Source organism: Python bivittatus, unplaced genomic scaffold (genome assembly GCF_059951505.1).
Source record: "Python bivittatus isolate LINGU-HERP-01145 unplaced genomic scaffold, Pbiv_v1 ctg000570_np1212, whole genome shotgun sequence".
NCBI lineage: Eukaryota > Metazoa > Chordata > Lepidosauria > Squamata > Pythonidae > Python > Python bivittatus.
Window position 1 is genome coordinate 23,447,093 of NW_028277097.1, and position 26,860 is coordinate 23,473,952.

Consider the following 26,860-nt stretch of genomic DNA (forward strand, 5'->3'; position numbering starts at 1 on the left):
CCGGGGAGCGCGCATTGCCCGCCCCGCCCCGCCGCGCCCCGCCCCGCCGCGCCCCGCCCCGCCGCGCCCCGCCCCGCCGCGCCCCGCCCCGCCGCCTGCACGTGAGCCGCCGCCGCCGGGTCGTGCGGACGCGCCGGGGGAGCCGCGGCGCCGGGGCCGGGGCGCGGGACCGCGGGACGCCTTCCGCAGGCGCGTGGCGCAGCGCCGGCCGCTCTCCTGCGCGCGCCCCCGGAGCCGGATTTCCCGGGCAGCGTGCCTCGGAGCATGTGCAGAGGGCCGGCGGGCCGGGGGAGGCGGCGGGGGTCCTCCCGCCCGGGCCGCCGCGGCTCTTCGCTCGTTCGCGGAGCGGGGGACCGGCGAACCGGCACGGCCCCGGCCGCGGAGCGTGGGCCGCCCCCCCGGCCCCCTCGGCCGCGCCGGGCGATGAGGTTGCGCGGCCCGGCTACCCGGCCCTGGCGGTCCCCCCCGAGCGCAGCCCGCTCAGCCGCCGGGGGCTCGGTCGCGAGGCCCGTGAGAAAAGGAGGGGCATCTTGACTTTTTTGACCCCTGGAGGGGGGAGGGGGTCCCGGAAGTGGCCCTGGAACGAGGGAAAGGCTTCGCCGGGAGGAAGCGCTGCGGCTGGCGGGACGAGGACCCTGCCTTCTTGGGGAGGGGGCCAGCCTAGCCTAGCCTAGCCGCAGGACGACCCCTTTTCTGGGGTCGCGGCGCCTCGAACCCGGACTGTCCGGATGGGCTGGGCTCATCCAGCATGCTCGGCCCAGGCCGAAGTAAGCCAGGTTCGCCCTTGGCAAGTTGAGCAGGTGCAAACGCAGCTGGCAGGTGCTTAGCTGACCCGGCTAAGCGGGTGGGCGAACGGGGGATGGTTTCCGTCCTGTGGACGCTGAGAAGCCGGGAGGACGGCCGGCTTGTTCCTTTCGAGCGATGCCAGGCGCTCCCTTCGGTGTCCCACCGAAAACGGCCGGCCGACGGGTCCCGGGGTGGAGGGGCCGATGGCGCGGAGGGGAGCCTGTTTCGCCTCCCAGGAGTGATGGCGTTGGAAACATCTGCCCACCCAAACCCGCAGCCTACACGGAAGCCCGGCAGTTGCCGGCGGCTCTCCGGAGACGGAAGGGCCCCTCGGCAGGGCGGCTCTTGCTTTGGGCTCGGGCTTCCTGACCAGCGGGCCACACCACGCCTGGCATCCCTGCCCCGCATCCAGCGGGCCCAATTCTGTGCCAGGGCTGCGGTCTTGCGCAAGAAGAGCAGGCCCAGGATGGCAGGATCACTGCTGGGAGGAGCCAGGTGGCCCCTCATGAAATGCGGTTGCCAGCAAAGATGCCACCCGCTCCTCCCACTTTCTGCCGCAGGCGGCCGTCCTGGCTCTCCTCCTCAAGGCCCCCGGAGCAGAGGGAGGGTCCTGGTAGTCGGGCCCGGAGCGAGACCTCCCTGCAGGAGGAAGCAGCAGAAGCAGGGCAGGAGGCGCTGCTGTTCTGGGAAGAAAGGGGAGGTGGCGAGGGCAGAGCCCAGCTGCCCCCCCAGCAAGACGTGTCCTCCCTGGCATAGCCAAAACTGGCATCCAGCTTCGAAACCTTGGTCGCCCGCCCTCAGTTTGGCATTGAAAATAGTTTCACGTCCACAAAGGCATCGGGGGGGGGAGGTGTCCAAAGACAGACCCAGGTCCGCGTGAAGACCCAGCAGGATCGAACAACTGGGCCCCTTGGCAGGGAACGCGGCCCCTCTCCGGGACCACCAGCAGCCCCTCGACTTCATGCCACGCTATGCCCCTGCCCTTGAAGCGCATGGCTTCTCTCCGGACGAAGGATCTTCACTCTTCCTCTCCCTGCCAGTGGCCCCCAGGTCAGATTTACGGGGTCTCTGGCAGTCATGGCGGGTGGCAGTTGTGTGGTGCCGTGCTGGTGCTTAGCTGGCTGTTCCAAGCTGCCACTGCCCACTTCCTTTGAAATGCTTCCGTGGTTCCCCGCAGAGACCCTTCTGTGCCCAGAGAGGCGGCTGTAGCTTCCCCATCGGATCCGGAGCCTCGTACCGTGCCCGGCACTGCAAAATCTCTGGATGCCCCTCTCCCTGGCACTCCGGAGCTCTGCGGGCATCCGGCTGATGGCTGGAGTTCGTCAGTCCCTGTCTTCGGAAGAGCTGTTCCGCGCTGCGGGTGCGCCACATCCCTGGCAAGCTCTGTGGGGCGTGGGTTCTGCTTGGGGCCAGCTCTCCCTGCTACAAGAGCCGCCCTCCTCCAGAGGCCCATCAAGGCAGACGCACCTCTGGATCACGGCTTCTCAACCTTGGGAACTTTAAGACGTGTGGACTTCAACTCCCAGAATTCCCCAGCCAGCAGGGTTAGGGTTAAGGCTGGCTGGGGAATTCTGGGAGTTGAAGTCCACACATCTTAAAGTTCCCAAGGTTGAGAAACCCTACTCTGCATAGGGAGGCTGCTTCTGACTCCCCAATCTTTACAGCAAGACTCTGGAAGTCTGAGCTGCCGAAGAGTGTTGGAGGTATGTAGAAGGCAGTCTGTGTCTGACTACACTAGTAGCCTTCTGAATGGAGGGCGGGGAGAGGGGGCAAAAAGTCAAGATGGTGGCCACATCTGTGCCATCAAAGCTCTGCCCTTTTTTACCTGCATTGCGTACAATGCCATCTTGACTTTTTTGACCCACCCCCATGGACACTGCTGCTTCTGAAGCAAAGGAAGTTGCTCCCTGTTCTGGCTTCAGAACAGACATCGAGGGGGCTTAGGAGTTTCTACTTCAGCTGGTTTTCAGGGTGCAGAGGTTGGGGGAATCCTGCGGCAGTTTCCTGGCCAGCCTTGGAGGTGCCAGAGAGGGTCCTGCTCCCCGAGGGACCCTCCTCCTGTGCTCTTGCAGCAGACCCTCCCAGCTGGGCCTCAACCCATTATGGGTTTGGAAATCCTCACACGCCTCCTTAGATCTTCCTTTGCTTCAGGAGGCTCAGCGGATGCATTCAGACAACATGCTAAGCTTGGTTCACGGTAACCTGGCGACGTTTTTGGTGGCTTAGCATGTTGTGTGAACCCTAACCATTTGGGTAGGTTATAGTTCAGCATAAGTTGCAAACCCCAAGATTTAGGGGGAAATAAGATACCATTCATTTACCAGTTTAAGGTGGTTGTGGGGACCACCATAAGAGTTAGTTTCTAGGCCTTGTTTAACAACGCACAATTTCTGTGTTCACATCACACGTGCTGCCAAGCAAATATAACATCTGAAGGCTTTCTGTAGCTCCCTGGTTCAGAAAACACACTTAAGTCAGAGGCCAAGTCCTTCAAGCCACAAACCACCCAACCTCATTTCAGCCTAGACTAGTACGTTGTGTGAACCAGCTGTTAAATTGCAAAGAAAGTGGAAGAGCGTCCACTAAAATAAACTTCTGTGACTCTGACATGAACACAGGGCAAAATAAAGTGGCATTTGCCCTCTTTCCCAGACGTGTACCTAGAATAAGAGGCTCTGCTATCCAGGGAAAACTTTGGGGGGAAGAAGGCTCCCCGCTATGGAAAACCGGGCCTCTGGAGAACACCAGCACCCTGGGCACTGGGATGAGCCCGCTGCTGACCCCAAGTGGCACCTATGACCCCCTTCTTCCCCGGGAGCTCTGAGCAGAGATCTCTTTCTAACCTGCCCCCCCAGCAAGCATCCCACCCCCTACGTCAGTATTTTTCAAACTTGGCAACATTACCATGTGTGGACTTCAACACCCAGAATTCCTCCACACTGTCCACCCATCTTAAAGTTGCCCAAGTTGAGAAACGCTGCTCCAGAGAGTTTCTGCCTTTAAACTCCGGCAAGACAGATGGCAGCCCGTCCTTTTGTGACTGTTCTGCAGGAGGGCTTCAAGAGCCTTCGGTGTTCCTTCAAAAGCTTCGGGTAACACGGTAGGCAACGAGGATCCTGCCCTGCTCTTTGCCTTCATCGTTCACCGTCCAGGAGCTGTATCGAAATGGGGGATTGAATTAATAAGATGTGAAATGGAAGCATTGGGAGGGTCTTTCCAAGGCTCTCTGAAAAAGGTTCTTGGCCTTGCCAGCTGCAGGTGAAGCTGTGATGCCACAAACGCCTTGGAGTAAAACTCAAGCAAGTCCCCTGTAAATAATTACAGGTGTTGTTCACCTACATTTCCCCACATGCGTGTGCCTGTACCAGCATTGGTCAGTTTGGGACGGCTTGACTCCCGCCTGCAGTGCCTCAGTAATCGCCAGAGCGGTTAACTGCATCCTCCCTCTGTCCCTGAAAGACAGATTTTCAAGGTTATAGGAAACCTTAACAACCTGGATAGCTATTCTTAAAAAACCAAAACAGGAGCCTAACAGAGACGGACGGACCCAGATTCTCAGCACAGCAAAAAGGGCACTTTTAATGCCTTGCGAGTAACAAATCAATGCCTTCTCTGGGGCTTATGGGGAAGCAGAGAGGGGCTCTAGGGAGCCTGCTGCGCTCTGGCACTGCTGACAGGGCAATCGGAATTTTGGACAGGGCACAGTCACACAAGAGAGGAAAGATGGCATTGAAGCCCTTGCTCATTTCTTAGAAGTAAACCCCACTAATTTCAAGACAAAATGGGCACAGAAAGGGATTTCAGAATATGCCATTTGCTGTTGCAGTTTGACTGAGGTCTTCTTCTTGTTGTTGATTTCAAAACTAGTGCATGAAAAAAGGAGAAATAGCCTCAAAAGATGGTCCTTGTATGGCCACGCCATCAATGCGACGAGCGCTGAGATTGTCTTCTGCTGAAGCGCAGCTTGATTTTGGCCAGGGCTGCTCCAAACGCCAGGCACTGGTCTCCAGAAATGTGGTGTGGAGGTAGACGTTGCTGAACTGAAAAACCTGAAGGGAAAGCAAGGATAACAGAGACTGGCCTGGATGCGTTCTGGGCGCTTTCACAACTGGATTCAAAACTCGGCAGTGTTTGGGTGCCCCTGGGATGGAGCAACTCAGCAGGGGAATGAGATCCTGTAGTAGCCATGAAACCGAGCAGTTGGAGCCCTGCTCCTTGCTTGGGGCCACCCTTGGCTTTTGGCAACTGAGCATGAAGAAGGCAGAGCCACCACGATTCTAGCTGCTGAAGCAGTCAGAAGAGAATGGTAGGACCTCTCAGACTGGCATATGTGGTCCACCTTCCCTTAACTGCGTGTAGGGAGAAAGAGATACAGATCTTGCATTAACTGAGATTTTACACAGCTTCCGCCCCGCTGTTTTGGAGAGGGGAGAAACGTCTCTATTTTTACACAATGCACATCAGGGTTTCTCAACCTTATCAACTTTAAGATGTGTGGACTTCAACTCCCAGAATTCCCCAGCCAGCATGTACATCCTCTGTGTACATCCTCTGTGGTTTGAGTTCCACTGACCACCAGCACACGGCCACTTTCATCCTATTGGGGACTCGTCAGATGTATGTAGCCAGATGTTATCCTACGGGGTTCCAACCCTCTCCTGGGAATTGAATTCCTCAAGCTCTCTTGGGTTAGCTCCTATATATCCCTCCTGGCAACATGCCGAGTGCCAGGATCTGGAGAGCCCCTAACGCTAATGCCCTGTCTATAGTCAGAAGTGCAGAACTCCATGAGTTCATGATATGGTCCTTTGGTCCTTTCACATCCGATTGCAGGTGAGGGTTGTCCAGGTCTTTTTTAAGTGTCTGCAATTCCTAGCAAATCAGGGACAGACAAGCCCACACCTTGCCCAATCTTGCACTGCTCGTTTTCTGGCTGGAGAGCATTCAGCAAATGGAATTGCCCCCACTTAAGATGTAGCATGTATTACAGCAAGCCATGATATTCCCTGTGACGGTCTATGGAAGCAAAAGCAGGATAGGAAGAGTATTGACGCTTTTGAACTTTGGTGCTGGAGAAGACTATTGAGAAGACCATGGGCAGCCAAGGAAAATGAGCCACCAAACAACTCAACCCAGAGTTCTCACTCCAGGCGCAAATGACCGGGCTCAAATTATCCTGCTTTGGACTTACTATGGGAAGACCCAGCTCTCTGGAGGAGGCTCTGATGCTGGAAAGGTGGAAGGAAAGAGAAGAGGACGACCAGCAGCAAGATGGAAGGACTCTGTTACGGTGGATGCGAATGCTTAGATGTTAAAAGGCCTCAGGAAGAACACTGTTTTCTGAAACAGGTAAATACTGCTGACCTTTTACCTATTTTTGAGGCTTGGGGGTTTCTGCTCCAAAGCGTATCTCAGCTGGCAGATCAGACTCTTGGGATTTTCCACCCAAATTGCTGGAGGCAACCAGGAAAAACACCACATCAGTGATGTTCCTGGGACAAGCACCCTAGAGAACTACAAAAGAGAATAAAGGTGGTTTGACTGGCATCAAACTGCATCCTGTTGTGGATTAATCTGCTAGGTTGATCAATTCTAAAACGTTCTGCTTGGCTGAGAAGATGTTCCCATTTTAGTTAGCCTGCAATTTTGGAAATGATTCTTTGTTCAGCCACTTATCAAAACTGCCAAGATCCAATAACCTCTTAGGAGGAACATTGTCTCCTGGGTGGGGAAGCAAAAGGCCTTCAATTACTTATTGTCTACACAGGAATACCTGCAACACACAAGGGCATCATTTAAGAACGTCTGCTCTTTTCTGTGCGATGGGCAAGCAAATGAAAACAGATTTACTCAATTATTGAGTAAAATGGGTGCAATTAATTGACTCGGCTTGCTTGCTTATTTATCTGTGGCAGGCTGAAATAAATTAGGGATGCTCGGCTTCTATTTCCTGGACCAGAAGCTGCCCGAGGGATCGTTTCTGCTGGCACCGATTGGCGAATCTGTCAGAAGCGACGCAGTCATGGATGCATCTGAGCTATTTATACGGCCGGCACATGGGGTCCGTGACTAATTAGTGCCACGTTGTTGATTCTGAAGTTGGTCGAAACGTTGCGCTTCTCCCTTACCAAGAACTGGAGCCGCTATTTGGCGCACGGAGAGGACTATGGCTTTCACTTGGGGCACTTTAGAGATGTCTCCATCGCTGTCGCCGGAATGGCAACCTGATTACGTGCGGCAAGTTCATTTTAGGAACACTGTCAGGTGTGTGTGGCAACCGAAGAGCAAGGGCAGTGCGGTCTGAGGCAAAGCAGCCCAGCGATGGGATGAGTGGGAATGCACGCGCCCTGCTGCGTTTGTCCAGCTGATGCAGCACACGCGTTCAGGAGGTGCCTGTGGCATTTCAGCAAGGCCGGGGGAAAGCATGGCTGCCAGTGAAGTCCTGTGAGACACCAAGAGGGCCTGGCTGTCACCTGCCCACAGACCATGCATGGAGGCTGGGGAAGGCCAGCTGACTGACCTTCAAAAGCTTCCCCGCCAGCCAGAAGACTGGCTTGGGCCTCCATGGCCACCCTCCAGTGTGACCTGAGAAGCAGGTCGTCAGAGCAGGTGCTACTTTGGGCCCTGCCTACGCCTTGCCTCATGTTCATGAGGCCCCCCTGGGGACACCCAGAAAATTGCCAGTCTTAGCAAGGGCCACCAGGACTAAGGAGCACCCCAAACGGAGAACTGACGCCAGCAGAGAGCAGCCGTGCCAGATCAAGAGCCGTCTTGGCGCAAAGCAGCACCCTGCTAATTGACTGAATTAATCTGCGTTCTGGGTTTGCACAAGACACGGGAAAAAAGGGAACAAAATGGCCTTGCTTTGCATGGAATGCTAAATCTCCCCAAACTATACCGCTTTAGAGGTTCACGCTAATCCTGGGTAGCACGTTAAGCAAATGTTGCTGCCAGTTTGTAACTGACTTGGTGAAATGATTGTATGAACGCAGCCACTGAGGAAGGGCCCTCCATTTGGGAAGAAAAGGTGGGCAGAGGGAACCAGAGCTTGCTGGTTTGGTCCCTCCAACCCGAAGCTCTTTGCAAAGCACTTCCCACCAGCCCTGCTCCTCAGCCGATACTCGCTCGTGGATTTATGTTGCATTTTGATGGTAGCTGTCTTGGAATGTTTTGTGTTCTGAAAGGTGGATCTATAAATAACAGTTAAGGAACAAAATTGTACCTGCAGAACTAGCATCTGGACATTATTCAGGGAATGAATGCTATCTGGGTTTACTTGGATCCAACTCTTTTTTTTTTCCTGTTGCTTTGCCTAAAGCCTTTTTGTGCAAGAATCGGCAAGGAGAGAAGGGCTGGAAAAGAGAAGGGCCCAGAACAATGGGAGCAACACGCCCCCACCCCCAATTCCTTTGTCCTGGATGCCTTCCAAGATCACTGTTGAAGTTCAGCAGCAAATGCGTGCTTTTCAGCAGTCTTCACGTGTGGTGTATGTGCAAGTGCGATGCACACACTTTTTAAAAGGAGATTAAGTTGCAAAGAGATGTGTTAAATCTTTGTTAGGGTTAACATGCCTGTTTTGAATTTAAAAACTTCATTTAAAATGAATTTAAAAACTTCATGGTTCCTCCAGGCGCAAACAGAGTGAAAATATCAGGCCCACCCCGTTTCTGTGATGTTCCTGGTCTCCTTTTGAGGCTCAATTTAAAATAAATAAAGTTACACCCCCTTGCCCATCCTCAGGCGCATCGTGTACTCAGTCTAGCGTTGGTTGAAACTTCTCCTTTACCCTGGTATTTTAAATGAAAACCTGTTTGGCTAGAGATGCATTTTTATTCATCTCAGTGTTATTGTTCTGTGTTAGAATTACATTGATTTTTATAAATACTGCCTTGAAACCCACTTTGGAACAAAAGTGCAGCTTCTAAATTCTCAAAATAAATCATTAATCAATATGCAGCCTGGAGCTCTTTCAAGGGAGGAACGCGGATGTTTTCAGACTGATCTGCCACAGCAGCTGAATCTCTGCTTCCCGCTGCAATTCAGAAAGCTCGTTGGCCCGTGGGGTCAGAGCCAGCGAGCAGCAAAAGGCACACGTGTTTCCTCTGCTTTCCCCCGTCGCTTTCCATCAGCAGTTCCACCAGAGGATTTCTGCTGCTGCGTGTTTGACATGTTCCAGCACACAACGGATCCGAACAGGGGGGACAAGCGGAGACCGTGCGGTTGGAACCGAAGGACCCAGCAAGGGTGATCAAGCTGTAATAATCTACTCCAAACCAAACGAGGAGCCGTCTTAATGTCAGGTTTCAGATGCCGCATTAAATTCTGGCAGAGAGTTCCAGAGGAGGGTCTGAAAATAGCCTGAACGCCTTCTCGGTTCTGACTCCTGAAACAACCTTGGCCATCACGCCCTTACTTTTAAAGAGGCTGAACTCAGATCCAATGCGTGAAGAATCCTGGTATGGGTTTCCAATGAATAAGATTTATTTTTATGCACCCCCCCATTGCCTGTGCCCTGGGGGTTTCACTTAGAGACCCCAGTTCTGGCCCAGCACAAGTGTGAGAGCTGTGTACACCGATTTGATTAAGTGTTCCCCGTAATGCATACAGACAGAGATAAATGCAACGAAATCACATTTTAATAAAATTATCTTACTGGGGGAAAAAACATTGAATGTTCCTCCATTTTCTAAAATAAACCTGGAGGAGTGGATCTTGCCCATCCCTAAGTTTCCCCTTACACTGGGGAGGCTCTAGCAGCCCCTTTCCAGAAATGAGATCTTGATCATTTGGGGGGGGGTAGTGAATGGGCAGGCCAGCCCCACCCCACATTCACTAAAAGCCACATTTCAGCTTCAATCCACATTCAAGGCAACCGAAGCCTGGCTGGAGATCACGCGCACTGGGTGATGATGCAAAAAACTTTCCTTTCTGCCAAAAACCCCCCCACAAACCCACTACAGATTTCTTCTTTTAAAAAGCAGAATTTGGGAACTGAAGCTGAGGAGAATCAGCATTTGTTCCATTTGTTAACATCGTAGGAGGAAAGTCATATCAGTCTGTGGTATCAAAAAATCAGGAGTCTGATAGCCCCTTTTCGAACTAACACATTTTATTAACAATTTATGAAATGTTATTAATAAAGTTTTTTTAGTCATAAAAGGGGCTACCTGACTCCTAATTTTTGTTGTTGTTGCTTCCATTTGTTAGCTAGAGGGAAATTTGTTTCAGGAAAATGACTATCCTGGAAAGGACAGGTAAAAATGTTTAAAACATTGCATAAAGTTAGTTTCTGTTTTGTTCGTGTGTGTTTAAGCCTAATATTTTGTCTCTGATATTCTCTGTTTCAGGCCAGTACTTATGTGTTTTATGCAACCTGGAACTTTTCTCAGCAGTTGCCTCTAAATTGGGAGTGGAACAGCATCATCTATTTTCCTTTATTTTCTTCTACAGCAGATCCTTTTAACTAACTGTGATTTGAACGGCAGGGTGCTTTTATCTCCATTTCCATTAAACGTTTTGCTTGTGACTACTTAAAGCCAAAGGGATTTTTACACCTCCCCTTTCCTTTTTTCAAAAAATAACATTTGATTTTATTTATCTCTTGTGAGTTTGCTCTATTTCCCAAAAATGGAAGTGGGAAGAAAGGGTTGGTTTCCCAAGCCACAGGTCTCAGGGCTATAGGGCCAGGAGGTGCTGCTACAGAATTTCTCTGTTGTCTTCTTTCAATCTGCTAGAAAGGAGACAGAGCGTGAAAACCCTTTCTCTTATGCACGTTGGGGTTACGAGTGGATACCAGGTGAGCCACTCCCTGCAAAATAGGTGGTGGCGGCAAGGATTACAACACCACACTCCAAGACAGGAGCTGGAGCTGGAGTGTACGCAGCAGTGTTTCTCAACCTGGCTGGGGAACTCTGGGAGTTGAAGTCCACACATCTTAAAGCTCCCAAGGTTGAGAAACCCTTGCATAGACGGCTTCTGGAAATATCTTTGAAGCCTCTAACCTTTCCTGCTGTGGACTCAGACTTGCTGTTACAAGGGTGCAAATTTAGAAATGTTCTATTGCATTTCTAGGTACATCTAAACTGAGATTTTGTCCTACTTGAATCACACTGAGGTTTCCTTTTAGAAATAAGCTGCTGAAATATCTAAAGGGCTAGCATGTAGAAGACAAAGCAGAATTGTTCTGCAAGGCTTTGGTTTCACATACTGTTCCTTATTCTGAGAACACCTTCAAAGAGAAAAATGGATCAGAAGCCACAGGGATGGATGGATGGATGGATGGATGGTTAAATCAATGGTTGATTCTCTTCTAAAAGGATTACATGGTTTACTTAAAGATAAGGGATTAGAAAATTATCTTTCTTCAGTTGACTAGGACGGCTAAGGAGTCCAACTGAAAAGTCAGAACAAAGAGGAGGTACACTGAAGAAAGTGTAAAAAAATATATATATCCAGATGCTGTTATGTTTCAGGCCAGCCTTCCCCAATATCCATCCAGATGTGCTGGAACTACACTGCCCAGAAATTCTAGGACCATGTCAGTTACAAATTCTGGGATTTCTCCACACCCGGAATATACCAGGTTGCTGAAAGCTGTTCTGTTTTCTCCCAGATCTTTTCTAATCTTTCATCAAGGTTTACTAAAATTCTTTGTGAGCTCACCGAAGTGTGGAACGCTTTTGTATCTATGCGTGTGGTTGCAGCAAACCGCCCCACTCTGTTCCATTGTTCTTTTTCTCATCTTTCTAGCCCCGAGGGTCACCATGGACTGATGGGTCATGGATGTGGCACTCGTAGCCTGAATTCAAGCCCAGCCGAGCTATTACTGCACTAGCAGAAGTAAATTTCCCTAGTTCTGTGGTTTGACTGCTGCCAATTCAAACATGCTAGATCCAAGAAAGCATCAAATTCAGCAAACAGAGCAAGCAATGAAGTGGACACAAAAAAGATCAGGTCATCCAGCTCTGTACATGCCACTCATAATTTCAGCTGAAGGGAAATGTTAGATGTAGGGATACACTGGGGGGTTAAAAAAAATGATTCCAACAATCAGCCAAGAACACAGTTAATGTGATGGGTGGACAAAGCGCAGCAACTTTAGTTTTGAAGCAAGATCAGGGAACCGATAACGATGGAGCTCCTATTTCTTAACTGCAGCCCAGCCTTCCCACAGTGCCCTCTTCAGCTCCGAACACCCACCCAGCAAGGCCAATGGCCGGGTCAACAGGCTGGGAGGAGCTGCTGGAGGGTTTAATTGGCATTTTCCTAATAAATTCTAAGCAGGGAAAAGCTCTAGGGTCCCTTGCAAATGGGCATGAGGTTGGTCACATCTGTGCCCACCATAGCCTTCATGGTTACACCCTTATTTGGCCCTTGTATCCTTTTCTGTTTCCACAAATAAACAGCGAGTCTCTAAAACAGTTCAACCGGCTCACTGTTAGATACAGCAGTTGCGTATGCACAACATACACATTGTTAGTTAAGTCAATAAGCAAGTGTCTTGTGTGAACTCAGACACTGAGATTCTTTCTACAGATACGTTTCAAGTGCGGTCTTTTAGGCCTAGATCATGGTGGCTTATTCAATCCATCATTAACAGTCATTTTGTCTGAACTAGGGTTTGTACTGCCACACCTATTCTGTAACAGGAGCCCAATTCCCTGGCCCTCTGTTCTGGTTGGCACAGCAAGTATGTGTGGCACTCTTGGCTGGATGCATGCCAAGCAGCTTCCCTCCCAGACTTTGGGCCATGCAGCAAATACACTCTGTGGTTCCTTCGCTGTGCTTCCCAGGGCTTGGTTGTCAACCGATGGCTTTATTAAAGCTATCCATCAGGGCTGTCCCTTGGCAAGGCAACCCGAGCAGTCTCATCAAGGCCTGAGCAATTCAGAGTGTAGGGTGCCCTCTGGAGGACCGTGCTGCACAACCAAAGCTTTCTACAACTCTTTTCCAGCCCCATTGCTTCTCCCAGGTTTCCCTAGAGCAGCATTTCTCAACCCTGGCAACTTTAAGACGTATGGACATCAACTCCATGCTGACCCAGAAATTCTGGGGGTTGAAGTCCACACATCTTAAAGTTGCCAAGGTTGAGAAACCCTGCTCCAGAGAATGCTTTCTCCTTGTGTCCCTCCCCCTCGTGCTGGCATGGCTGCTTCAGAAGATGCAGTTTGGCAAACAGGAAGTGCACTTGTGGCCCAAGCCCATTTAAGGGTAACATCAGCAACTCTTCCGTTTTTCTTCAGAAAAAGGTGTCCCCCCGCCCCCCACCAGGACAGGGAGGAGGAAGGCAAGTATAAAGGTTATGCCTATTAATAAAATCTGTTAGTCAAAAAATGTGCTACCAGAATCCTTCCCATTTTATGCCATTGTACACTAACAAGGCTCTCCTCGCATAAAACAAGTCAAGACCTTCAGAGTCACCAAAGAAAGATAATTAAAATCCTTCAGCTGAGTTGGACCAGAAGCTTGTAGAAGACCACAGATAGGGCAGAGCAATCCTGATGCTCTTTGTTTCTGCTCCCTGGACTTCTGCCAGTCTTAAGAATGCAGTTCCTATTTCTCAACCCTCTTCCTGTTCTCTCAGTACCTTCCAGTTATGTATATTTTCATCCTGTCACTGCAAAACCTTTGGTAAAAGTTTGCTGAAAATCCAGGGTCACAAGTTCCTGAAAATTATAAAGGAAATCTAAGAAAAGAGTAGCAAGGCTGTTTTTTTTTTTTGCAGAGACTACTTATATGCTGGATTCTAATAATTGAAGTACTTACTGTTTATGCAGGATCCTAGAAGAGCATTCAAGGCCCTTCACTTATTGGCAGAACTTGTGCAACATGTTTAAGCAGGTCAATTCTGCATTTCCAACACCCTCCCCCCCCAAGCTTGCTTAGTGGCTTTAGTATCATTGTTCTGTGACCCTCATAATGTCCTGGAAACAGACAAACTGCTCTCTCTTTCAGCATCAACTTCCCACCTTTTATCTGGACTCTGGGGACAACTGTGAGGTAAAGCCTCTTAATAGCAGACATGACATTCCAACCCAAGCTTTCTTGATTAATGGCTCAGTCCGTTAGTTGCCTTGACTGATCTTGAAAAAGTTAAGCAGCAAACTGTTTGGTACTGGAATGGAAGACCACCAGAATATTCCAGGAGTATAGGCTAAACTGGAAAAGTAGAACACACATGCCACAAACTATTTTTGAATGGTCACCAAGAAAACTAGACCAAATCTGCTTGTTTCTACTCAGAAACTCGTGGTTGGCCATTGAGAACAGAATGCTGGACAATTAAGGCTTTAGGCTCATAGTTTCTTATTATGTAGTTAATGAGATGCAAGCCCTGATAGTATTCTGAATGTTTTTTTTTTTAATGTTTGACAGAAAGCAATAATAATCAGTACTGTCAACAAGTCAAACAATTGAAATTCCTGTCCCAAGTAGGATCTCTGGAGCATCAATGCTTTCAGAGGTACATGAAGAGCCACGGCTACATCAGCCAAAGAGGGAGAATGCTCTTGGAACCGTCGTTCACTTCCTCAGGCACCACTTATGGAGGGAGACAGAATTACTGGAGATAAGCATCAAGCGTCTAGGCTAGCAACAACGCTTTCATAGGCCAAAACAGCCTTTTCAAGTACTGAAAAATAAATTCAGCCCTCCTGTTATTAATAAAAATATTGTTCTCCAACCTGTATTTTTTAACAAACCACCCCAGGATTTTCCCCATCATCTCTAGACACATTCAGCTGTACCTCTGCACGCTGGACAATCAAGATGAGATCGTCTCATCTTTAGGCTGAATCAAACAAGATAATCTCTTGACTACACAGGAAGGCAGATGCTTCTTACGCTAAAGCAAGAGAATACCACAAAGAACAGGGAGCCCTTCTCCTGTCCCAATGAAATTTCAGAAGCGGCAGGCACCTGCCTTTTCACAGAAATAGGTCGTAAGATTCTCGTAGCATCGAAGGAAGAGCCATCCGCTGAAAAAAGCAGGTAAACTTCGCGGCTACCCTCTCACCAGGGAGGTTAGCAGGCACAGATTCTCCGCATCCCCCCAACCTGGAAGGCCCTGCTCTTTTTTTACCATTATTGTTGCAAGCACTCAAACAAACCACCGGAGCATCTCGCTTCCTTCTTGAAGGAAGAAAAGAGCCACCTTGCCAGATGCTGATGATCAACCTGACCAAGATAGTTCTGAAATCACAGCCTCTCTTCTTCCATTTCCTTTAAATTAGCTCTTTCCACCAGGATTTCTGATTTCCCTCTCTCAACATGAAAACTGGCGGGCTTTCTTTGGCTCTGTAGATAAGTATTCACTCAGCTTGACTGAGGCTTATTTTTGGATTCCTCCCGAAAGACAGAGCGAGGGTGCTTTCCTGCGTGGCCTGCTCCTCTCCCTCCACCCTTCTTCCTTTTTGTTTGACTTTGGGACTCCAAATTTAGCGTTTCCAACCAGAAGGCATCAAAGGATCCAGGAGCCTGATAACCTGGCTCCTGAACATCTAGTGGATCTTTGCTCAGCAAAACACAAATGGCAGGGATGTTTCGCTTCACAGTCAAAGGATCAAGGCCGGCTTCTGGCACAATAGGTTCCCAGATCTCCTCTGTTTGCCGGAAGAACACTTTTGTGATCTGATGAAGGTCCTTGAGCCTCCGCTTCATGATCTCCACGCATGTGATAGTCTTGTTGATCGCTTTGCCAGCCCCGCTGAAGAGCATCTGTCTCATGGTCTCTTGCTCCATCTTGCCAATGGCATAGCCCATCAGATTCCGGATTTTGCTTCCATCCTTCACTTTCATTTCAATGATATCAGAGGGCAAGTTGGTAAAAGGAAGAGGAGAAGGCTTCTCCACTGTCTTGGACTTCTGGTAATTCTCCATGGTTTGCAATGCTGTAAGGAAGAAGGAGAGAAACAACACTTAATCCACAGGATCAGGATCAATATGCTATGATTACAGATGCAAATTCCCACAAAGTTGGGAATTTAGCCTGCTGAACAGATCAAGGTTTATCTGGTCCCTTGTTCTGTCTTCAATGGTGATAAAAGGAAAAAAGGGAAGGAGATAACGGTTCAATGAAACAACAATTACTGAAAACACACTGTTTATCAAAGTCAAGCCAGACCAGTGTTTGGACTCAATAGAAGGTGCCTTCATTGTATTAAAGCATCCATAACCCCTGCCCTCATTCACACCCTCATCAATAATGAGTAATGGGAAGCTTCAGTCACCAATATACAACCAATTCTGCTTATGTGCAGCAAGTGGTATTAAGCCTCAAAGCAGCCAAATTAACTGTGTGTTGTTTTACATCTAAACATTCCTCATTAATATCTCATGTTCAACAATCACTACTATGTGAATCTAGAAGAAAATGTTGTCAATTAAGCTGCCAGTTTTAATCAGGTTAGTCACCCAAACCCACTTCTGCTCATTTCCTTTGAAAGGCAGGGGCAACTTTTCAGATGCACTCGTAAATGTACTATTAGAGACAGCCTTGTAGTGCTTGGGGGGTCGGGGGGAGAGACACAGGGCAGTCTCAGAAGAACTTAGCCAGGTGTGGTGGTGAAGGGGCTGGCCCAGAAAGCAGGGGACTTCCAAGCCTCCCTCGGGCACAAAAGCTGGCTGGGCGACTTTGGGCCAGTCACACTCCCTCAGCCAAAAAACGACATCAACTTTCAGCCTCTGAATTGGTGGAAAGGCAAGACAATCCTGTGTTGCCAGAATTTAATTTGTTAAACTTTGAGTTGAAGTAATGTGCACGTGTATGTGTATACACACACACACAAACATATGTATGTGCGTCTGATCCATGTATCTGGATTGTAGCGAAATAATATTGTATTATTCAATTAATTGCATTACAATAATTATACTGTAATTAGTAATTAATATAATTATCGTAGGGAAATAATACGACCGCTTCTTAGGCTGTTACATTTTGTTTGAACGGCATTCCCAACTTCTGCATCGTACTGCCTCGGTGGTATTCATCGGAGACCCAGCCTGGTGGGCGACTCTGGGCCGGTCCCTCGCCCTCGCCCTCGCCCTCAGCCCAGCCCACCTCACAGGGCTGCTGTTGTGGGGAAAATGGGGGGAGGAGGAGGAGGCGGGAGCTTTAGGGACGTCTGCTGCCTTGAGCTAGCCGAACTATTCAAAAGGCAGGATGAAACGCTCACCACCACCACCACCACCGCCGCCGCCCCTCGAAAGGCAAGCAACGACGCCGGGAGGGAGGCGGGCGCAGGGTCGGCGTTTCTCAGCGGATGCCCAGGGGACTGGGGGGGGCACGACACCCCACAACGCCTCGGCCTCATCCAAGACGTACCGACAGGAGGGAATATACGCATACGCACGTATGTATGTGTATGCATGCACGCATGTATGACGTATCACCCGAGAGGGACGAGCGAGCCCTCCTTCCCCGCGGCATTTCCCAATTGCTGGCGCCCCGCCAGCCGCTGTCCGAGGCCCAGCCCTCTTCCCCCGGGGGAGGCAGGCAGGCAGAGGGGCCCGGGCCGCCCTCGCACAACCCGCCTCCCTGGAGCGGCCGAGCCGCGGACTCCTCGCCTGCTGCTGAGGGCCCACCCAGGCTAGCCCAGACACGCGTGAACGCGGCCCCGGGCCCGCTCCGCCTCGCCGCCGGTCTTGCTGGGCGGACGGCCAGGCCCTGGACACCGACTCCCATCATCCCCAGCCCGCGCCTTCCCCACTCACCGACGGCCGCCGCGCGGCAACCAAGATGGCGCCCCTCCCGGCTTCCTCAGCGCGAAGGGCGCACGCGCAACGCAGAGGGGCGGGAAAGGCGTGCGCGAAGAGGGAGGGCCGCCCCTCTTTTTCTATTGGCCGAAGCTGAGGAGGGGGCGGGGCTCGGGTTCCCAGACCGCGTCCGTCACGTGGCTTCAGAAGACGCGCTTAGGGAGACGAAGGTTCCTCCTTAACCAGGAAACGTGGCTTAGCGCGACTCAAGATCAGCCTCCCTCAAAGTTTTTCTGTAAACTGCTTGGTGGTTCTTCTAGCGCGGTGCTGCCTTTCACCAATATTTTTATTTTTATTTTTGTAGTCTAAAGGCTGTTGCAGTTGTATTTCCTACAAGCATAAAAGGGCGGAGAGGCCCTTTGCTGTCCCAGGATGCCAGCAAACTGCGAAGAAGCAGCGGACGTTTGCATCGGTGGAAGGACTCGGAAAGCAGAGCAACTGTGATCTAGAACGTTAGGGCATTTTGCGATGGGGAAAATAAAGGCTTCAGTGGGGGAAATGTCTGGTTTTTTTTTTAATGTTAGGTGCAGCTGTCAGTACTAGATGTGGAACTTTAGCGCTCATATTGCTTCCTCCTTTGAATGCAATTCATAATATCGTTATAAAGGAAACTCTGTAGTTGTGTTTGGAAGCTCTGGAGATTATTTTTTTTTTAACATCCTCAGCTAAATTTCCGAGTTAATGGGGTTTTCTCTAGGAAGAGTGTTTTAAGATTTCAGCCTAACAATATTTACTCAGAAAGAAGGTCTCTGGAGTGGGATGGGGGCTGGTCTCTTGTTTAGACCAGGGCTTCTCAACCTCAGCAACTTTAAGTTATGGGGGCTTCTGGGAGCTGAAGTCCACACAACTTAAAGTTGCTGAGATTGAGGAGCCCTGGTCTAGAAGATTTTCATCTGAGTTTGTCACCTGTGACAATCGTCCACAACGACCCTGAGCTGGCTGTAGATAGCAAGTTACCTGAGTCTTGATTACATGCCTAACTGTAATCTGGTTTAGGTAGGGCTACCCTTGAAAAGCATCTGGAAATTGCAACTGGGGCAAACGGTGATAGCCAGGCCGCTGACCAGGAACCATGTAAGATGCTGGTCCTGCCCTTTTAAAGCTCTAGATCGGTGTTTTTCAACCTGGCTGGGGAATTATGGGAGTTGAAGTCCACACAGCTTAAAGTTGCCAAGGTTGAGGAGCACTGCCCTAGGTGGCTTAGGCTCCTCACCACTTGAGTGTAAGTGCCTCTGTGGCTGTGAAGCTGCCTGGTTACTTAGATCTGCGGTGAGGTGTCTCACTACTCACCTAGTGTGTGGGGCAGGGCCTTCCCTTTTGGAGCCCCAGGCCGGGTAATGCACTTCCCAGGGTGGTCCTTTGGCTCCAGTTCCCCCACCTTTTAGGAAAATGGTGAAATCGCATTCCTTTCACCAAGCTGTTAATAGAATTAATTTTGATTTTAATGAAATTGATTTACATTTTGTCTTGAATTTAATCGAATGACATTTCTTACGGCTTATAATTCCTATTTTAATGGCTGCAAGCTGCCTGTCATATTTTGGACCCAGTATGAGAAGACCCAGCTCCCCTGAGAAGTCTAAAATGCTGGGAAAGGTGGGAGGAAAGAGACCAGCCGCAAGACGGGTGGGCTCATTTGCAGAGGCGATGGGGGCACCGTTGGGAGACTTGAAAGGACAGGTGGTGGATAGATCGTCATGGAGAAAATCAACGTGGTCTCTAAGAGTTGACGCCAACTTGGTGGTGCATAATTACTCAAAGCTGCCTTGAGTGTTATATAAACAAAAAGGTGGATATGAATTTAGCCATGATGAAATACTTACATGGCTTTAAAAGGGGATTCATGGAGGACACAGCTAGTTAAAATTGTGATTCCTATGGCCACATGGTTGCAGGCAGCTGACCTGAGGGCCTCTGGGCTTGAAGACTCCCCTCTACCTCCAGCCTGCCCCCCACTGCAGGGAAAGGGAAGCAGGAGAGAGGTAAATATCTGTTCCTCCTGCTGCTGAGTCCTCCAGAGGCACCTGACTGGACAGTGTGAGAAATGCAATGTCGGATGAGATGAGACTCACCCAGCAGGCCATGCTTATGTTCTGAGGTTCTGTTCTTCGAGGGTTGGCTATGGTGATATTTCTAAGACAAGCACATTCTAAGAACGTGCATAAGGTCACACACAGGAAATACAGAGACATCTCTCACAGAAACATCTCATGTTACCACAGAACAAGGCAGGCCCATCAGAGCACATGTAGACCTGTGCGTGGAGCATCATGAATCCTAGCAAGTGGGTGATGGCATTCCCTACGTGCAACTACAGAAGGCCCACTGGCGATTCCCGTGAAGAGGCTGGTGAGACCCAAGGGTTCTTTCTGAGATGGGATTGGCACAGAGCTGCATGGAGACCTTTATGATGCGCTCAGAACTCATCAGACCAAGACCCTGTTCATATTTAAAACCAGCACAGGGCCTTAGCTGTCTGGATTTTCTTACAAATATGGAATGGACAACTTCATATGGCAGCTGCTTTGCTCTTCAGAAATGTCTTCTGCTTCTCTGCAAAAACGCCCCCTTGTTCTTAGTTTTCTTTATCATCTGGAAAATTTTGAAAAGTTTCACGGTATGGCATACGGCTTTTGAGTGGCTCCGAAGAAGCCACAAACGTGGGTTAGTCTTCCAGGAATGTTTAACTAAATGTTCCTCCATCACAGAATGGGTAAGTTTCACAGAGACTTTTCCCAAAGGGAAGAAAGTGTGACTTTCAGTAAGAAGATGAATTCAAGAGCTGAGTCTAGTTGCCTCTGCTGAAGAAACTTTGTGTGTGTGTGTGTATGTACATGTGTGTCTGTCTGTCTGTCTGTCTATATAAATCACCAATCTATGTGAGGGATTTTAAAAAATCTTCATTGCCAGGCTGGTGACATTCAATGGAAAATAACTATTCCTTAATTATTTCGCAAATGGGGCAGTGTTCATAGCACCGTTAATGCAGCCAGGCATCTTGAGTGGGAAAAAGGTCGGTCTGCCTACCTCCTGCCCACTTCCTGGATGAGACAGCCAACACTGGACAATTAGGAGAAAAATCACATTTTGCATTCTGCTTCTGCGATTTAAAAGGGAGAATTTTACAGCGAGGAGAAGAACTAGGAAATTGACAGTGGAACTGCCAATTCGGTGCCTCTGAACTTTTCTCTGGGGACAGTCAGAAAGTTAATTGCTGTAAACCTTCAAAAGGTGTTGAACTGCATCCTCAGGAATAGCTCTTTGTGGGCTGTCTCACAGGCTGGGACATGGCTCTGGAAGGCAGAAGCTTTAGGACTTGGATCCAGGCATGCCAAGATGAAAGAATTCTTAACCTACAACTCTGGCAGGAAGGTCTTAGAAAATTATTGTGAAGTTTGGAGGTAGAATTGTTCATGACTGGCATAGGGGGCCATATACATCTAATAAAATAAATAAATAAAAATAAAAGAGACTATTGACACAACACACAATCTGATCACATAAAGATTGAATAGCTGTACTATTTTCACATATGGCGTGAAACTTGGTAAATCTTCTTTGTGGAATAGGAGATTGTATGAGCCAGACTCATTTGTCGTTCAGTGCATTGCACGAAGCCAGGCAATGGGTTAATCAGGAACCTGGTTAAGTTCCTGCAGAATGAACCCCACTACAGAGGCCTCTGGCATATATACCGCTGCTGTGAGGGACGAGTCACAGGGGCACCAAATCGCCATTATTTCTTGCACAACAGACACTCCTTCTTTTTTTCCTTCTCTTCGCAGGTTCATCAGAGAAATGGGACCAGCCTGCAGAAGACTAAAAGCCTCAGAAAAGGTTACAAGTCTTTCCAACCATTTAAGCCACCGATTTGTTGCAGTAGTTTATATTTTTACTTTTCTATAAAAACTGTGCCCAAGGCAGCTCACCTTGTAATAATCAAGGTGTGTATGTGTGTGTGCACGCCTGTGTGTGTGTATGTGTGTGTATGTATGTGTGTGTGTGTGTGTGTGTGTATATATATATATATATATATATATACACACACACACACACACTCACGTATATACAACAATTAACAGGACATTATTCCAGGAATAACTGTTTAAAATGAATGGGAGAGGCAGCATTTAATTTAAAATAAAGGCAGGAGAATTGGGAATACAGGGGAAGAATATCCAAGAATATGTTTGGAGAGATTTGGGTGGCAGAAAATCCTTGGCCTGGTTTGAGGCAGTGCTCAGCAAAGGACAACAAGATAAGCGTGTCACAAAAAGAGAACTGCATTAGTTCATAGTTATCCTTGCATAATTCTGTGAGCAAATTCACATGTTATATTCCACCCTACAGTGATTAACCGGCAAAGTACTATGCCAGAACCTTGCAAGGGACCAGAGAGACATACTGGTCTAATCATGCCATAGTCTAATCACATTTTTCCAACTCAGAGCATCATGACTTCCAGCAGATCTGCTGAACTCTAACATTGCTGCAGACAACAGTTATACTCCAATTTGCACAACAGCTCTGCATTCAGATGAGACGTTCATCCCTTGCCCAGAGACATGGCTTGGAAGCAGCACTTTTCAGCTGAGCACAGGGCACCACCAGGGCACACGTGCTACTTAGCCATTTTAGGTTTAAATGGGATGGGCAAAGATGTTCCCCAAAAATGTCAAATGTTGGAATTGTTCTTCTCCTCTGCAGTTACCATACAGGAGCAGCTTGTGGGGCCACAAGATATTTCCCTCCAGAAACCCTATCAGCGTGTTCGTCAATTGCTCTGCAAAGAACTGGCCTGCAAACTCTGTGAGTGTGTAGCTCAGGAGGCCTGGCAGCTGATTTATTGGCAGGGAGCGGATGGCTGTGGCTGCACTACCCCAAGATTCCTGCTCTCTCCTCTGCTCTGCAAGGAAGCAAAATGCCCTGTCCCTCCTGGGATCTCGGTAGAGGAAGAGCATGCCTGTCCACAATGCTCTCGGGCATCTTCTGCCTGTTTGGGCCACGTTTACCCTGCCCCAGAGAAAGCAGCTTCCTCTGATATAACCCTGCATGTTGCAAGTTTCCTAGTGAGGCAGAAGGCATCAAAACTTACCCCCCAGGACCAAAAGGCACAAGGCAATTTCTCTGGGGATCAGGATGTTCGGATGGAGGACCTCTCCAGTTTCTCTTCCAGCACATACGATACCTCCTCTCTCAGTACCTGGACAGACTCTTCTGGCCGATCTACAGCCATTTTCAGCAGGTTGAAGGGCTACAGATGCCGTAAACACCATAAAAGTGTCCGTCAGAAGCAGAAGGGTTGCCCAGGCTCACCCGAGCAACGTTCTCCTGGTGCTACCAGGGCAGAGGAGATGCAGTTTCCATCTGTGCCTGTCCCCTTTGTGAAGGAAGCTATGATTCAGGGCTTAGAGTCCCACCTGGTAGCAAAGAGGCTACAGCATCTGCTGGGGGTGTCTTGGATTCTCCTCAGGTCCCTCAGAAGCTTCATACCCTCTGCTCCATCGTCTTCCTCGGGGAGGTACCTGCAGGTCACGGTTGTGGTGAGAAGGCCTCGGGGTCTCTCCTTTGTGGCTGCAAAGACCAAGAAGAGGCTTGAGCTTCATCTGAACAAGAGAGTACAGCTGAAGCATTGGCAGCTGCCCAGGCGGGTACAAGAGGCCCTAAGGCACATGGGGCCACCGCTTCTGCCCAAGAGTGAAGATTCTCTGGCCCAGAAACAGGGCAAGAGGGCGAAAAGGACAGTGGCCCCAGTCCAACAGCCCCTCCACAGATCGTTGGATGTAGTTCAGAGGAAGGTGGAACTTCATCTGGCTAAGAAGTGTGTAGAAATACAAGTAGAGGTGTTTCCAGCTGTTGCCCTGCACTCGTGGAGACGCGCAAGGCAGTTGACCAGGCAGCCTCTCCCCAAGCTGGTATCTCCTGGGGACATGCCCTTGCAACCCCGCCTGCCCTTCCTGCCCTTCGTGCTCTCCAAGGATGCCCAGAAGATGGAGATGGCTGTGCAGCAACGACACCTTAGCTCCTTCTGGGGCCTGGCACAGCGGTACCTAGAGTCCCTGGCTGCGGTGGCTCCTCCTCCGTCTTCCTCCAAACCTCTCCGATGCAGAAGGGCTGCTTCTGAATTCTCTGGGGCGCAGACCCCGTTTCTCCAGCAATGGGGCCGAGAATCCTTGGAAGCTCATGTGAGAAAAAAGAGACTGCAGCACGAATGGGGTTTCCCAAATGTGGTCCAGAGATCTCTGAAGGCTTTCCTGCAAAGCGTTGTCCCAGGTTCTGTCCGCCGCAAGACCGAGAGCCATATCGAAACTCTGCCACAGGAACTTTGGTTTCTTCCGGGGCAAACCTGCACCCTGCTAGAGTTTCACCTTCAGAGGATGAAACTGCAGCTGAGGTGGGGTTTGCCCAGAAGAGTCCTTGAAACCTGCAAACGGCTGTTCCCAGAACTACCTTATAAAGAGAAGACGAGACTGGCAGTAAAACCTGTTTCTCAGCAGCCCAGTTTGGGGGTAAAAACACGGGCAGGGGGCCTCGTAAAACCTCGGCAGGAAGAAAAGGAGGCTAGAAAGAGGCGGGGAGTCGAATTGTGTCCAGCTCAGCCACTTCTCTGGTTAAAAATGAGGGTCTTGAAAAAGCTGCAGATCCACCTGACTAAGAAATGTTTGGAGGTGCGTTTGGAAAACTTTCCTCTCGCCCCGCGATTCTCTTGGCGATGTGCTTGGTTGTCCCAAAGGTGCTCACTCCCCAAGCTGATCCTTCCTGGTCTCAAGCCCCCCAAAGCCCGTAGCTCCAGCCCCTCCTTTGGCTTGGTAGCAATGGGTCAGATCGAACTAGCTTTGCAACGGGGCCGCTTGGCCTCCCTCTGGGGACTTGGTCTAAAGTATGTGGAGGCTGTTGCTGAGATGGCAACGGTCGTCCAGCCAGATGCAGACAGGCTGCTTCCATCAGCCAGGCCCAGAGAGGCTGCCTTTCGATTTACAGAAGGGAAGACCCCGTTCTTCCAGGCATCGGCCAGGGCAGTCTTGGAAACGCACCTCAGGAAGAAAAGGATCCAGCATGAGTGGGGTTATCCTTCTCTGGTTCAGAGATCGCTGCAGGGTTTTACTGGCCGCGTGTCCCAGCTGCGTCGTTCGAAGGCTGTGACTCAAGCCTTGGTGCTCCCTCAGGAGCTCTGTTTCCTTCCTCAGAAAGTCACCAACTGCCTAGAGTTTCACCTTCAGAAGATGAAACTCCAGCAGAGGTGGGGTTTGCCCAGAAGAGTTCTCGAATCCTGCAGACGGCTCTTCCCAGGACTTCTCTACAAAGAGAAGACAGTGCTGTCACTAAAACCCTTTTCTCAGGAGCCCAGTTTGGGGATAAAAACACGGGCAGGGGGCCTCGTAAAACCTCGGCAGGAAGAAAAGGAGGCTAGGAAGATGTGGGGAGTCGGATTATGTCCGGCTCAGCCACTTCTCAGGTTAAGAATGGATGTCTTGAAAAAGCTGCAGATCCACCTGACTAAGAAATGTTTGGAGGTGCGTTTGGAAAACTTTCCTGCCACCCCCCAATTCTCTTGGGGATGCTTTTGGTTGTCCGTAAGCCATTCCCTCCCCAAGCTGATCCTTCCTGGTCTCAAGTCCCCCAAAGCCCGCAGCTCCTGCCCCTCCTTTGGCTTGGTAGCAATAGGTCAGATCGAACTAGCTTTGCAACGGGGCCACCTGGCCTCCCTCTGGGGCCTGGGGTTGAAGTATGTGGAGACACTGGCAGCCATGTGCCCTGGGGAATCTTTGTCTTCAGTCAAGTTCAGAAAGGTTGCCTTTGAGTTTTCAGAAGTAAAGGCCCCATTTTTCAAAAATGTTGTCAAAGAAGACTTAGAAATGCATGTTAAAAAGAAGAGGCTACAGCATGAGTGGGGATATTCTTCTCTGGTCCAGAAGTCCCTCGGTGGCTTTATTGGGGAAGCACCCCGGCATCCTGATCTTTCTAAGACTGTGATTCAGACCTCCTTGTTCTATCCAGAGTTGCATTTCCTTTCTGATGAGGTCAAACAAAACCTAGAACTGCATAGTCGAAGGATGAAGTTGCAGCGAAGGTGGGGCTTGCCCCAGAAAGTCTATCAGTCTTTAAAGCTTTTTCACACGCTAGTTCCATGGGGAAAACCTCAGGCCAAGTTTGGCCTTGGAGAAACTCAGACAGACAGTGCAAGGTGGGTAGAAACCAACACTCTGCCCCCAAAGAACAAGGAAGCTCTAGAAGATTTGTTTAGGTGTACTCTGGAGACCCATCTCAAGAAAAAATCTCTGGAGATTAAATTCCAGTTAATAGGATATAAGACATTTTCTGGCCCCATCAAGCATGCTTTTCTTCCTAAATGTCTCTTTGTTTCCTCGGTAATAAGACCCAGAACATCTTGCTTGTATTTTGTGGAGCAGAACGCTCTGGAAAAGATTAATTTGAACATTAAACACAAGCATTTAATACATCTTTGGGGCCTTCCCAGTATGTATACTAAATCCTTGAACAAGATGCTTGGCAAAGTTACTACAGGAAACCCACCACTAAAGATGTCCATGCTCAGAAGAAGGGCCCTAAAGAACAGCATTGGCCAAGGGAGTCAAACAGCAAATGCAATGGGTTCCAGAACAAAAGAGCTGAGATTCTCAAGGAAGGGTTCATCTTTTGTCCAAACAGAGGCTTTGGATCTTCTTGAGATGCATGTCTGGCACAAGAAGCTACAGCATGAATGGGGTTTGCCGTCCATGGTTCAAAAATCTCTTCAGGCATTTGCTGCACGCTGTTTAGAACCAGAATGGCTCTCAAAGGGATTTGGCGTTGCCATCCCTGGCACATGGGGTGCACTAAAAGTGACAGTCAAAATAACCAACAGCTTGTTTTTCTTAGATCCTGCAACACAGGAGCATCTGGAGGCTCACATGAAGAACCGAACTGCAACACATAGATGGGGTCTTCCCAAGCGTGTCCAGGAATCATTGAAAATGTTTCTGCCTCCTTCAACTCCTTCCCAAGTTGAAGGCAACAAGGGTCAAGCAGAAATCCCACTGCATGCCTATAACCAAGTCTTCCAGACTGTCAAAAAGCAACAGAGCAAGGCAGAAAATATACAGCATATAGCCACAGTCAAGAGGGGTCTCCCCAGAGGCAATCTTCTAGGAGAAATGTCCCAAGAAAAAAGATCAAGGTGTGGAAGAGAGATCCAGAAGATTGCACTTTGCAAAGAGACAACACCACCAACATTCTTTAAAAATGAAGACTGGGAATGTATGGGATTACATGTACGGCACAAGAGAATCCATCACGAATGGGGATTACCATCTCTTGT

The 26,860-nt window shown here is 49.5% G+C and overlaps 1 protein-coding gene across 2 annotated transcripts; it reads right to left on the bottom strand.

The window, feature by feature from the left end:
- Positions 1-14,105: 14,105 nt before the first annotated feature.
- RPP25L (ribonuclease P/MRP subunit p25 like) lies at positions 14,106-17,590 on the bottom strand. 2 transcript variants are annotated; one of them, XM_007430184.3, is made up of 2 exons: positions 17,500-17,590; positions 14,106-15,674 (listed from the first exon to the last, which is right to left on the bottom strand). In XM_007430184.3, the coding sequence occupies exon 2, from the start codon at positions 15,661-15,663 to the stop codon at positions 15,100-15,102; it is 564 nt and encodes a 187-aa protein (XP_007430246.1). In that variant the 5' UTR covers positions 15,664-15,674; positions 17,500-17,590; the 3' UTR covers positions 14,106-15,099. The 2 variants fall into 2 exon arrangements, with proteins under 2 accessions (XP_007430246.1, XP_088008933.1); XM_088152807.1 differs by lacking the exon at positions 17,500-17,590 and adding an exon at positions 16,721-16,740.
- Between the last annotated feature and the right edge of the window lie 9,270 nt (positions 17,591-26,860).

Bases quoted from the DNA above. Each gene is read 5' to 3' on its own strand.
- RPP25L (XM_007430184.3), bottom strand. From the start codon at position 15,663: ATGGAGAATTACCAGAAGTCCAAGACAGTGGAGAAGCCTTCTCCTCTT.